The 13902-nt window shown below is 40.4% G+C and overlaps 1 protein-coding gene across 1 annotated transcript; it reads left to right on the top strand.

Annotated features, from left to right (window-relative positions):
* The first annotated feature begins 10157 nt into the window (after positions 1–10157).
* On the top strand, positions 10158–12124 carry foxe1 (forkhead box E1). Its single transcript, XM_033624875.1, has 2 exons — positions 10158–10315; positions 10463–12124. Exon 2 carries the CDS (start codon positions 10487–10489, stop codon positions 11579–11581), a length of 1095 nt encoding a protein of 364 aa, XP_033480766.1. The 5' UTR covers positions 10158–10315; positions 10463–10486; the 3' UTR covers positions 11582–12124.
* Positions 12125–13902: the final 1778 nt, after the last annotated feature.

Genomic DNA, 13902 nt, shown 5'->3' with positions numbered 1-13902 from the left:
CCGCTGGCGCGGGGTGAATCTGCGCAACCTGCGGCCTCTGTGTGTGGCTCCCCAGACAGCTAACGCCGTGGCTCAGCTCCTGCCAGGACTGGGCTGGTAAATGCTAGACCACTAGCGAACAAAACGTTTATCCTGAAGGATTTCCTGACTTCTCGAGGATTGGGTTTTCTCTGTGTGACTCAGACGTGGCTGACTGTTGGTGAGTCGAGTGCTTTCACAGAACTTTTACCCGATGATTGCTGCTATTTTAACTCCCCGCGGACATCGGGTCGAGGAGGAGGAATAGCGACTATTTATAAGAGTCACTAAATGTAAGCAGCTAGGTAAGATGAAGTGTGCCGTCTGAGTGCCGTAAATCGTTTCGTCCTGGAAGCGACCTGGTGTGGACCCGGAGACAGTTTCCTAAAGGTATGGATATACACTATATAGAAATAGCTTATCTTCACACCGATGGTCTCATTTGCTGTTGTAGGTCACGCACAGACATCAGCAGAAACGAGAGACTTTTGCATATCCGGTTAAAAGTTCCTTGTAGCGGCTTTAACAATGCTGAAATAGCAACTGTCTTTGCAGGTTTCTCCGCCACTGAATCAGGCTTTCGCCAAAAGTACATGCTCGCGCATCTGCATTTGTAGAATAGCCAATAGAAACTCTCTCTTTCCCAAATGACCTGTGATTGTCCAAAGTCTCCTGTCACGGCCCAGATTTTCTGAAGCCTGAAAACAGAGCCAAGAGGAGGTGCTAAAGTCTAGTGTTCTCTCACTCAACCTAAAATACAATATGTTCAAAGTTTACTATGGGATAATTCTCCCAAGAACACCAAATTAAAACTGCCTGCCACAGCTTTAAATGGCATAAAGAAATTTGAGAGAGGTTTCCCTGTTTTCAAACATAAGATATTATGGTGTAAAATTAAGCTTTTTTCATTTGTATTTGAGTCTACTGCTGTTTGCCTGAGTTTGTGCGTGTGTGTATGCTGACCCAGCCAGGCCACTGTGAAGCAAGTGAGAGTTTCTTGTTTGCATTAGCAGCTGCAGGGGCTTGGTGAGGATGCAAAATCCTGACGGTTGACTTGCTCCAAACCCGGGCCAGTTTACATAACTGAAGCACTGCACTGCCCAGGGAGCCTGCCGTTAAATCAGTGTGTGTGTGTGTGTGTGTGTGTGTGTGTGTGTACATATGTGTCTATCATACACACACTGACAAAGGGGAATAAACATGTAGGTACACATAATATAAGAAAAAGCATTAAGCAGATTTATCTCATTTATCCAGTTGGTACAGTAAAGGAGTCGCTCAGAGAGACAAACCTACAGAGAATTATTTGCTGAATCTGCAGCTCCTGCGGCTTTAAGGAGCTTCATAGTGACTTTCAGTTCATCGTTTAGCTCTCCAAGCAATATTTTCCATACGCCAAATTAAAAGTCACATCTGAACTTGTGACATAAGACGTTTCTAAAGATTATCTGCTTTCCATTATTTGCTCTTTTCACCTATTTTTGGACGTTGCTGTGTGATGTGTCCTGTTTCCAATCTGTATCAGTGCTAAAGTCCTCCACCACCTGTATACATCCAGCCATCAAATGGTTAAAGTCAAGTGTTCAAATTCAAATATCTGATTTGTTTGTCTTTGTTTGGAGAGAGCCGTTTCTCTTTGGCACAGCCAGAAGTATATGTGAGACACAAAGTGAAGTGCTCTTCATTTGCCTTGGCTGCAGCCCTGCTCCCCTGCGCAGCTGTCCCAGCCTCCAGCCGTCATTTGTATCTCCTCGCTGTGCTGTGATGGACAGGTGGAGGCCTCTCATGGCTGCATCAATGCATGGCTCCAGGGCCCTTAGCTGCGGAGGCCCTAACGTATACTCAGTGATGCCAAACCCAAGTACACTTCAACAGCGAGACTCAGTTTGCATGCATGCTGAGTCGCTGTGTGAGAGCACAAAGGGCAGACAAAACTCATGAAAAATAAATGTCAACTTTAAGGTGATTAAATTTCCATATAAAGCACTGCAAAGTGAGATATAGTAATGCATCCATATTTGAACATTTAATTTATCTCATTTATGATTGATGTACCTGTAATTGTGGTTTATATGATTTGGCTTCTTAATTCACTTTAACATCTGTCACACATCAAAATACTAATTTCCAGAGCACATTATACTGTAGCTAATGACAGTCTGTAACATTCCCCCCTTTTAAAATGTTTGTAATTGTGATTTACTCACTTCAGAGCTAAAGTAGCTTTTCATAAGGCGATTTATTATTCTGTCTGTCTCCTATAAGTTAAGGCTGCAGTCATTTGCATAAACAGATATCTGCATATGAATGGAGAATCTGAAGGCAACAGGACAAGATTTTGGCGTTGGAAACATTCTGGTTTGTAGTCGATTTATAGTCTGAGCAGTTTTGACTAATCACATTTGAGTGGGCTTTGTTGGCTTGCAGGTCAACAGTCCATGTGGGGAGCCAAAGAGGCAGAACACATTGGCTGAAATGCAGTTTCAGAATCCACTGCCTATTGCCTCATGACGGTTTAGCCTTTTATTTGCTTAATTTTTTTTTTATTCATCTACATTCATATGCATATGATAATCAGGTCGTTGACGCTGTCTCTCAACTCCAACTCCATTCTCACATGTCAAGTTGACATCAGACTATAAACAATGACCAGCGCACAAACTAGGCATCTTGGCTGGATATCAGCTGGCTACACCGGAACCCCTGAAATACTGACAGTTGGGGCTTTCTACCAGAGAGGGATCTCTTGGTTTAGGTTAGGAAAAAAGTTGTGGTTTAGGTTGAAATTAATGGATTTTTCTCAGAAAGAGTTTCCTTGGAGAAAGCCTACAAGGAAAACTTTTCCAATGTGCCGTTGACCCCAGACCAATAGCCAATGGGCGCCAAGACTCAGGCTGCATTTATAGGTTGGAGCAAGAGGCAGGGTACACCCTGGACAGGTCACCAGACTATCACAGGGCTGACATGAAGAGACAGACAACTATTCACGCTTACATTCACACCTATAGGCACTTTACATTCACCAATTAACCTGCATGTCTTTGGACTGTGGAAGGGAAGGAAGTAGGAGTACCTGGAGAAAACCCACACTGACACAGGGAGAGCATGCAAACTCCACACAGAGGGGATTCGAACCCCCCACCTCCCCCCAGGTTCGAACCAGGAACCCTCTTGCTGTTAGGTGACAATACTAACCACTGCACCACCGTGCCGCTATATGTAAACGTTAGCAAACAGCTGCTTATTTACACATCCAGCAGATATGGATCAACATTATTGTCCACCAAGTAAAGGTACATCCTGCACTCACTCTGCTGCTCTGTTTTGGTCTCCACTAACTCCTGGGAGAAATATCTGGCTGTTTAGCAGCTAAATGTTCCAGCTAGCTACTAACTTTCTGCTGTTTGGTGCTATAGGATGGCAGTGGGTTTATCAGACCTTTTTTGCTATAAAGAGCTGCCTGTTAAGTCTTGAAATTACACTGATGAGAATGAACAGTAAAGTTATGAGATATGAAACCAAAACAATGAGCTGAAAGATGCTAAAAAAGTTCCACAGAGCTGAAGGCAACTGTAGATTTCAACGATAATTCCCTGTGGGCTTGTCGATAGGAGTCGTTTCATTAGTTGCTAATATAAAAATGATTAGAGCAGCTTTAAAGTGGAAAATAAAACATGGCTTTGGAGCAGTATGTTTTATTACTAGGTGGAGTTAGGGAAACTGTTATGTTTCACTTTCATCTTTCATCTACCTTTTAATTTGCTGCTTCTTACTTTACTATGATAGTATTTATTTCCCTTTGTTATGATTATAATGATTATTATTTTGACGAATGTCAGCTTATTTTTCACTTCTTATTAACTTACCATTATTATTAACTTTCTGTTTTTTCTTTACTTAAAAATACTGGTATTGATTTATATATGATGCTTACGTCAAGGCTCTTTGTCTTGTTTTATTTATATTGTATGATGAGATGAGTCTGTATCGTGGCGAACAAAGTACGTACTTGGATGAAATGAGTCAAAACATAAAAAGTAATTTTAAAAGTGGAGAAAAAAACAAGCAATCAAATTATAATTATAAGACTTGTACTCATTGTTAATCAGTCAAAATATTGTTTTTCAAAAGAGTGGAAGTTTGTTTTTTTCCAAAATGAGAACCGTCCTTTCAGGTCACACAGCACAATCCATTAGGCATGAACTGAGAATCATTTAAGTCACACAGCACATCAACACGTTATAAAAACATTCTTGATCACAAATGTTGACACTAGAGTCACCTTTCAGCAACATAAGTCATATTTTTAATCCATTCAGCACGAACACTGAGATAAAAGGCTCATGAACAAATATTAACAGTGGATGCTGTGCGAGTGCCAGATCGTGATGCATAAGCAAACTATGGCAACTATGAGCCTGAGCTCCAGTAACAACGAGTACCTGAGAAATTACTCACCACTAATTGTTTGTAGCCATAAGCATAAGAAGCTGTCTTAAGCAAAGGGTGAGGTCGGCTGCAAACTACACTGCATGTCCATCACATCTGTCAGAAGTTGATGTGAAGAAACCGCACAATCAAACACATTATTACAGTCATTTGGATAAGAGTGCATTAAGTCAATGTGATATTCCCTGTGTTTATATTGTGTCTTCAAGCCACCGATGCACTGTTTAAAAACGCACTTAAAGACGGGTTACAATTTTTATTTTTCATTTATTTCACATGCAATATTGAAATATACCATAAACACTTCATCCTTTTTCCTGCTGATTATGGTTTTTAAACCTATAAACTCTTTATGTACTGTATTTGTAGTATATTTGCACTTTTTACTGCTTTCTCTGATTTATTGTTTTATTGTATTTTTGTTGTTTTAAAAGGTACCTTGCAGCAGAATTTCCTCTTGCAGGACGACAGAAATCTGCACACAGATTGGGGGGAAATAATGACATTAAATTTTGCTTTACACTACAGATGTGATCTCTAGATATTGTTTTGAATAATCTAAGAGCATCCTTATATCCTTGCTTTTTTAACATTTATCTAAGTATGCATCTGTTTTTTCTGTCTGTTTTTATTCCAGCTGATATTTAGATAAGACAGCGAAACTGAAAATCCACACTCCCATTCATAAGTTTTCAGATGCCAGCCGGCAACAGTATTAACTGCATGGCTGCAGCTAATGCTTATTTTCTTCACAAAGTATTTTCTGTTGATTTTTGTTCTAGTGAATTGCTCAATCAATAGTTTCTCTTGAAAAGGTGACAGATGTCCAACACAATTTTCCAGAGCTAATAAAGTGCTATATAAACCCCATGCTGTAAAAATAATGGACGTAGTTACCATGACGTCACCCATTGGTTTGTGAATGCGACTTCAGCTGGCGCCATCTTGTTTTTTTAGAGCCAGGAGTGACTATATTTGGGTGAGAGGCTGGCACTGTGGAGGAGCGAGGTCTGACTGAGAAGCCGTGGACACCATCAGCAGACAGCCTGTCACTCAAAGCACCCAGCACTTAGTTATGCGTCACTTTAAGCCTTAATGTAAACGGGTGAAAAAATTCACCCCCCACAGAGGTGTCACGAAGGGGAAATTCAGCTACAGAGACCATAACCGTTTTTTGTATCAGGCTGTAAATGTTTAATTCTGCTGTAAGTTAGTTTGGGGGGGGGGGGGGACAATAAACAGTAAAATTTTAGAGAATAATTCCAGGGGGGGACAAGGAAAAAAAGTTGTAGCCTGTCTTTTATACAGCATCTTTTACCGCAATTTGATGCTTTAATCTTCTCTCTATCTCTCCAACAGGCAGAGTGAATGTCTATACTTATGAGAAATGGCTTAACAACTAAACATTTCCTGCAATTAAACTGGTAAACTGGTTTATAAACAGTGTGCTGTGAGATCTGCCGCTGCGCACCTCACAACCGTGCGTAATAGTCGCGCATAATGACTGTTCCTCGTCAGTTAAACTGCACGTCTTTCATGTTTGTCTCACTGACAGGTGAAGAGCCTACAGACAGGTACCCATACGAGCCGCACCGCCACAACCGTGCGTAATAGTCGCGCGTAATGACCGCTCCTTGTCAGTTAGACTGCATGTCATTCATGTTTGTCTCACTGACAGGTGGAGAGCCCACAGACAGGTACCCACGAGCCACTCCACCACTGACTGCTCTTGTCCTGTCCTCTCCCTCTTCTTTCTCTCCTGTCCTCTCTATCACTAAACTCTGAGCTTAATCATTAGCTTTTAGCTTAGCAGCACTCATAATTGAGTAGGCTTTTGAACAATGCAGGAGAAATGTTGCAGACAGTTTATATTATCAGCCTGGGCCTGGGGCTTGTTGTAACAGTAAATGGGATGTTTTGTAACTTGTGTAAGTTAAACTGTGTCTGTGTGAGTGAACATCTTACCCTGCTGTTTTGGCACCTCTGTTTTGGCTTGGAGATTTTTAAAACAGGATTAAGCACTATTTGACCCCTGAATGCAAATGTCTGGTCACTGACCTCTGCTAATTCAATTGTTTGATGTAAACTGGATGTTTGTTTAAAGTCTGTTTCTTGTTTTGTTGTTTGTGAAATTTTTATTCTTTTAGTTTTTACTGTTGTGTTTTTAGTCTGTTTGATCCTTCATGTGAAACTTGTTGTGCTGCTGTCTTGGCCAGGACTTCTCTGCAAAAGAGACTTCTAATATAAATGGGAATATACCTGCTAAAATAAAGATGAAATAAAATATCAAAACTAGCTTCGCATTCACAATGAAAAAAACGTAAACGTGAACGTGGCTGCGTTTGTTACAGCAGTTAACAGTTTCTGACAGTTCAATGACTGCATTGAAAATAGGAATACTGAAGATAAAACATGGTTTTCCAAACTTACAATTACATCTTTTAGTTACCTTATTATAGTTAAATCATTTTTGGAATTATCCATGCAGGGGCGTAGCACCAAATTCTGGGCCCTGTGCATAAGCAGTCTCTGTGGGCTCCCTGCCCTTCCTCTCTTGATCCATGTCTCTCCATGCCTTTTGAATCTTTTTTTTTTTCTCCCAAAGTCAGTTTTCATTCTTTCCCTTTGCTTTCTTTCTTTTCTTTTTTGCAACCCCCTCTCCCTTTCTTGGAGAAAGACGTGTATGTTGGTACTCCAGTAGCATAAGCAGTCACTTACTTGGCTCAAGCGTCAATTTTGCACCTTTAAGGGGTGAGCGGGGCCTCAGGAATCTCCCATCATTTTTTAAGACATTAAGATGTACTGTAAGTCACAATTCTGAATGTAACTTTTACATTAATTTTACTGAAAAATAATATAAAAAATGATGATGAGGTGAGTTTTGCTGCAGTCTGTACCAGAGAAGCATGGTGCCTTATGTCTGGGATATAATGGAATATTATTTGGAGGCCAGGACATCTCTGTAGCACCACTATGCTTCATTTATAATGATATGTTGTGACACATTTTACCTTTATCAAAAAATTGCAGCTACTGCGATGTTGATATTGCACTGAGCCATATTGCGATTTTAATGTTAATCCTATAAATTGTGCAGCCCCTGGTATCCTCTGTGATCCAGTGCTGTCACTGACGGAGGTGTCAGGTAGCTTTGCATGCCCCATGCACAAGCACACACACACACACTAAGCCCTCTACAGTTTATACATGCACAACCTAAGACAAATCCCAGTGTACTCACAGATTACTAATAAACACACAGTATAGTCCACAATTAAACATTTGCAATCCAATAAAAAAAAAATATTTCAAAATGTAAATCAAGCAGTAGCAACAGATTAAGAAAATAGTTTGTCTCCATGCTCTGTGAAGAGAGCTGAATACTGGGTTTAACTAAATAAAATATCTACAAAAATAATAGAATGTTAATCAATCACAGACTAAGGTAATATAAACATCTTTTAATATTAAATAACTGCACCCTCAGTTAAACATAGTGGCTTAGTCACACCACCGTGACAGATGTTGCATCAGTCACTGGACAGCTCCGCAACTGTAACTCCTTCGTTATCTGATAATAGTCATTCATTATAAATAATAATAATCACATTTAAATATAAAGTATTGTCTAAGTACTGACAGATTATAAAGGTTTAAAGGTATCCTCAAAGACTTTTTAAGGACCCATAATTTTTTTCTTTGCCCTACTCGCCCTGAGTTTTTCCAAACATATCAGATTCAAAGTCTATTCAAACATAATTTCAAGCTAGCTGGCATAGCTACATGAGGGAAGTGATGGAACGAAAGGAGAAAATTAAGAGACATACATGACGGACTTCACACCGACACATATTTGGGCTGCGTTACGCCGTTATGTTATATTAGAATAGACGTTTATCCATGGAAAACTACTGTAACAATTACATGACACACAACAGAATTCCATGACTTGTCCAAAACTTTCAATGCTTTTTCCATGACTCTTCCAGGCATTGAAAATGTGATGATTACTCTCCCAGGTTTTTCATGACTGTGGGACCTCAATTTATTTATTTACTTTCTATAACTTTTAAAATTATCTCTTATTTCTTATCCTTTTTTTAGGACAATGCACAATCTTGACTCTAAAAAATAATTAACAGGGTTAGTGGATAATAACTAAAATAAAGAAGATTTTCAGCATTACATTTGTTTTATTAACATGTTTTAGTCAGTTGGCAACTTATTTTAAGAGGCTGGTCAAAACATTTGATGTCAAAGCAAATCATGTTGGTTGTACTAAACACATTGAGACTCACAGGATGTATTCTGTAGGGTTGGAGTTGGCCTGACTTAAAAAGATGCATGCAAATTGTTACCCACATTTTTTTTAAGTTGAATCATTGGATTCTTTTTTACAGTGTTGGAATGACACAACTATGTTTGTTTGTTAGAAACTACAATTACAAAGTTGAATCGAAACTATCAGGTACTTCATGTTAACCCCTAAATAAACCCCACCCCATCATGTAACAAGGCACTGCAGGTCCAGCCCATGAGAGTCTTTCATCAGGCTATTATTCTGAGTAAACCCTCGTTCTCTCATCACACTCCCCCTCTGACACATGCCCGCACTGCTAACCCTGCCCCAGTGATGAGCGGTGGGAGTGTGCTGCCGTGTTTTCCTCTGTTTGTTTAAGAGATTAAGGTGGTGAACCCTAAACCTGCGGAGTCCCCTGACTTCATACCAACAGATCTGCTCAGAGAGTTGGCACTGTCTCCATCACTGGAGCCGCTGATATTTAATCGTGTTTATTATCAGCTTCAAAGCAGATCTGTCGCAGATTAGACTCTCCAGGAATGAGCCTGGTGTGTGCAGCAGAAATATAATATACAGAAAAAACCTTCCATGACACTGACTTTAAAATATGTCCAGCACAAATTACAGCCAATTCCTTGAAGGCACTCACAATCAAAACTAATCTCACTGAGTAATATCTTGATGAGGGTTGGTTATTCCTGATGATGGCCTATATTTTGCATGCCGAAATCACACGACTGCCTTTGTCTGGAAAACATTTACATCTCTTAACACAGCTCGCTTGTCCAACCACTGGCACAAAACAAACAAGGAAGCAAGGTAGAAAAACAACCCGTAGGTTAAGTTACCACTAAAGAGGTCTTTTAGTGTTAAACGTCAAAACAACATGGACCATTTTGGACTTTTTAAAATAAACTGAGGTCGGCTTTAAAGGGGAATTTGAATATCAAGAGGAAACGATGTTTGTTTTGACAGTTCTGGTCTATGAAACTGAGAAAAAAAGGTGCTGCAAAGAATACACAATAGTTTTAAGACAATACATAAAAAGTAATCAAAAATGAACACTAAGAAATTCTTCTTATTTTTTCCTGAACAGTTAAAACTTTTAAAATGTAGTTAAAAAAGCAGATTCTGACTGAGACAGTAAATATTTTTGCCATTTCAGGAAGTCAGACATTTAATACAGTTACATTAAAAATATGTCAAAAACTTCTGAAAAAGAAATTTCCACCACAAAGTATGCAGACTTTGTTGAACGTGAACAATAGACCCTTATAGAGCTGAGGTATGTCAAGAGCATGTGATGCTAAGGGGGGTGTGGCCCCTCAGGTGCTCAGTGGAGGTAATACACTCTTCAGGTAAGGCTGAGTGACTCATTCTCACACACACCTTGAACACCATGCACGGCGCTCTCACACCTTAACTCTTAAACTTCACCTGACAACAATCTGTGCGGACGAGATAAATAAGCACGGCGTTTAATGAAGCAGGTTCTCCTGGGAAAAGCAGTTTGCACCTGAAGAGCTGCTGGACTTGGACTTAAAGACAGTGAGTTGTTAAAAACAAATGTGATCTCTGTGTGCAGGGCTGATCTCTTGTTTTGATTTCTATTGTCAAGGATTTAATCAGACAGAGGGAACTGTGGACGTACTAACACTGTGAAGTTAAGTTCATTTTATAATCTGTCTTTTAAAGGACATTTCTGAAGTGTTCGTGACAATGCCGGTGGTCAAAGTGGAGAAAGACTCTCCAGCAGACACCACCTTGCCTGCTTCCAACCCTCCACTGCAGACGGAGGAGCAGCCCAGAGGTCGGAGGAGGAAGAGACCTCTCCAGCGAGGGAAACCCCCGTACAGCTACATCGCACTCATTTCCATGGCCATAGCCAACTCTCCAGACCGCAAGCTGACTCTGGGGGGCATCTACAAGTTCATCACAGAGCGCTTCCCCTTCTACAGAGACAATTCAAAGAAATGGCAGAACTCCATCCGCCATAACTTGACTCTCAATGATTGCTTTATCAAGATCCCCCGAGAGCCGGGGCGGCCAGGGAAGGGCAACTACTGGGCTTTAGACCCGAACGCAGAGGACATGTTCGAGAGTGGCAGCTTCCTGAGGCGCAGGAAGAGGTTTAAGCGCTGTGACTTGAGCACTTACGCTGCATATGTCCATGAGACACCAGTTTTCTCTCCTGTCCAGATTGCAAGATCGGCTGCATATTCCAACTCAGTCTACAACAACATGACGGTCAGTCCGGCCTACGGGCAGCAGCTGCCCTCTGCCTATTACCCCTCCTCATCTCCTCCTGGGTTCGGTCCTGGTCAGACCCGCATGTTCAGCATCAATAACCTTATAGGACACCCGACTCCAGCGAGCATGCTGGGAGGTCAAGGGTCAGAGGTGATGCAGCAGCCCGGCCGGACCTTCAGTCCCGAGGGGCTCACAAACGGATCCAGTCCCTGCAGCCTGGGAGCCCCGGCTTTCCAGAGCCAACAGTGTGGAGGGGCCGTATCATCACGCTCCTCTACGCACCCTGGGTTCACCTACTCTGGGCCAAACAGCCACCCGCACCACCTTACACACCAGAGCTCGTACGGACAGGGCCACAGCCAGGGGTACGCAGCGACAGGACGCCTCCATCCCTCAGCCCACGGGTCTATGGAGCCCATGGACCACTACGGCAGGGTCTCGCCAGTGCAGCTGGGCTCTTTCTCCCAGTATAACAGTGCTGCAGGTCCTATCACCAACACTGGGGGCTACCTGAGACACCCCACATACCCAGGGAATATGGACAGGTTTGTGTCTGCTATCTGAGACTCTAGATCCGAGCATCTCACCAGCATGCTAATAGAACATCAGAGACTTGAGCCAGACATTTCTGTGCACAAACTACTGTTTTTCTTTGTTCATGACATTTGTTAAGGACAAATCTGAACAGACTGATTAAAAACACCAACCCTGACACAACTGTTATTTACCACATTAACCCCACAACCCATTTTCCATGTTGATGGTAATTTACTCTGAGTTACGGCCTATAAATTTGGATTTAAGTGTCAAGGCCTCTTCACAGCATGTGATTGTGAAGTTTATCTAATGTTGTGTGGTTGCAACTTCTTTTTTTGTTGTCATGAATTGAATGTGCAGGTTTAATACTTACGTTACTGGTGATATTAGTATAAATTATTGTGCTTCATGGTCATAAGCTTTGCAATGCGTGGCTTGTATGAAGAACGTCAGCTTTAGTACATTTGCATGTATTTTCTTGCCAAATGAAAATGCATATGAGGTTGTCTTTTTGGAAATAAACAGAATGATATAGCACTTTGGTTCTTCAAGAATAAAATATTTAAATTATTGATGTATTATTGCTTTGACAATTTAAGAAATTGTGCCAAAATATCACGTCCAAGGTTGAAAATATGGTTTGCCACATACTGAATTTACAGTTGTAACTCAACTATAATATATTACAAAATAACTAGGACACACAGACTGAGACATATACCTCCACGAACAAAGAAAATGCCCTTAAACATCTTTTCTTTTGTGTTCTTGTTGTTTTCGTCAGTGTTTCAGCTCAGCTGGTTTGAAGTGTTGTCTGGAGCCGCAGTATTACCAGTCACCGTGACCGGCCCCAATTATCATGTCCAGACATCAACACAGCACTCAGACAAGACAGACACACTTAATCTCCCACAAAGATCCCTTAATCAAGAAAATGAATTGACTTGTAATTTGATATTTCAGCCTATAAAGTTAAGTAGCACAAGCCCTTTATCTCAACACGAGAAAACTCCCTAATACAAAGTCTGCATATCAGACGAGATGAGACTTGTAAGGAAACGCTTCATTATAGTGAAGACACTTGATTTTCCGATCAGAAAAGAAGCTTTGTTGACAGATAAGATGTTTTTCCCAAGTAAAGTATCTGTGGTTGAAAGGGTGCTAGTTTTTCTTGAGTGTCACTGAATCCTAAAATCTGTGTGGATTAAATAAGAATAGCAGTAATCAGCAGTCGTCCAGAAGACAGTGATTAATGATTTTTAAAGAATACCAGCTTGAGTTACAGTCCAGTGGTAAAATTTTAACAAAATGCACTTATTTAATATTATAAAATCAGACAAGCCCTATCTAAAACAAGGATCACAGAGGTTTAAACTAACTCTGGTGTAGCCTGCAGAAGCTTACCTGACATTAACATCAACAGGAAATTAATATGCAAAGTAACACTGAGCTGTTAGTTGATAGAAGGCTGCAACTAAAAATTGTTTTGTCAATTAATCTGGTTATTATTTTCTTAATTATTTGATTAGTTGTTTGGTTTATAAAATGTTGATCAGTGTTTCTGAAAGCCAAGATAAAATCCTCAAATGTCCTGTTTTGTACACAACCCAAAGATAATCAGTTTACTGTTACAGGAGTGAAGAAGCCAGAATATTCACATTTAAGAAGCTGGAGTCAGATTTTTGACTGTTTTTCTCAACAACAAAATTATTCAACTGATTAATCAATGAGCAAATTAGTTGGCAATTATTTTATTGGTTGACAACTAATGGATTAATCATTGCAGCTCTATCCATCACACATTTGAGTTCAATTGTCCATGAAAACACAACATGATTGCACCTGAGCCGACGGTTACTGATGACTGCTGAACTCTTCAGAGGAAGTTAAATACGTTTCATTTCTGGAGAAAGATACTGTGTAAACACAGCGGGCAGATGGGACCAATTTTCTGAATGAGGTTGTGTATTTTGTGGGTTGCACGTCGTAACCAAAAACCAAACGTGAAAATGTGGAAGGTGTGTGGTCAAGGATCATTACTACTTTCTGCCACATTTGTCTTTGAATGAATCATCATCTGATGGCTTTAACTAAATCCTGGGCAAGTTTTTAATTACCTGCTTTGATATAGAAATGAATGAAATCTAAACAAAATACAAACCCAGTGATGAACACACAGGTCTGACATCTGACACTGGAGAAATGTGTCAAATTTAATGTCCAGCTTGGAGCATCACACATCTGTTGGTGACATGGTGACACAAAGTTGCCAAACATTTTGAAAACATTTTTAATAATCATTTGCTCTTGAAATAAAAAAAACAAACATAAGGAGCAAAGACAATCCA

Source organism: Epinephelus lanceolatus, chromosome 3 (genome assembly GCF_041903045.1).
Source record: "Epinephelus lanceolatus isolate andai-2023 chromosome 3, ASM4190304v1, whole genome shotgun sequence".
Classification (NCBI taxonomy): domain Eukaryota; kingdom Metazoa; phylum Chordata; class Actinopteri; order Perciformes; family Serranidae; genus Epinephelus; species Epinephelus lanceolatus.
The sequence above is the reverse complement of the archived record's forward strand: the minus strand, read 5'-3'. Positions and strand labels throughout refer to the sequence as shown.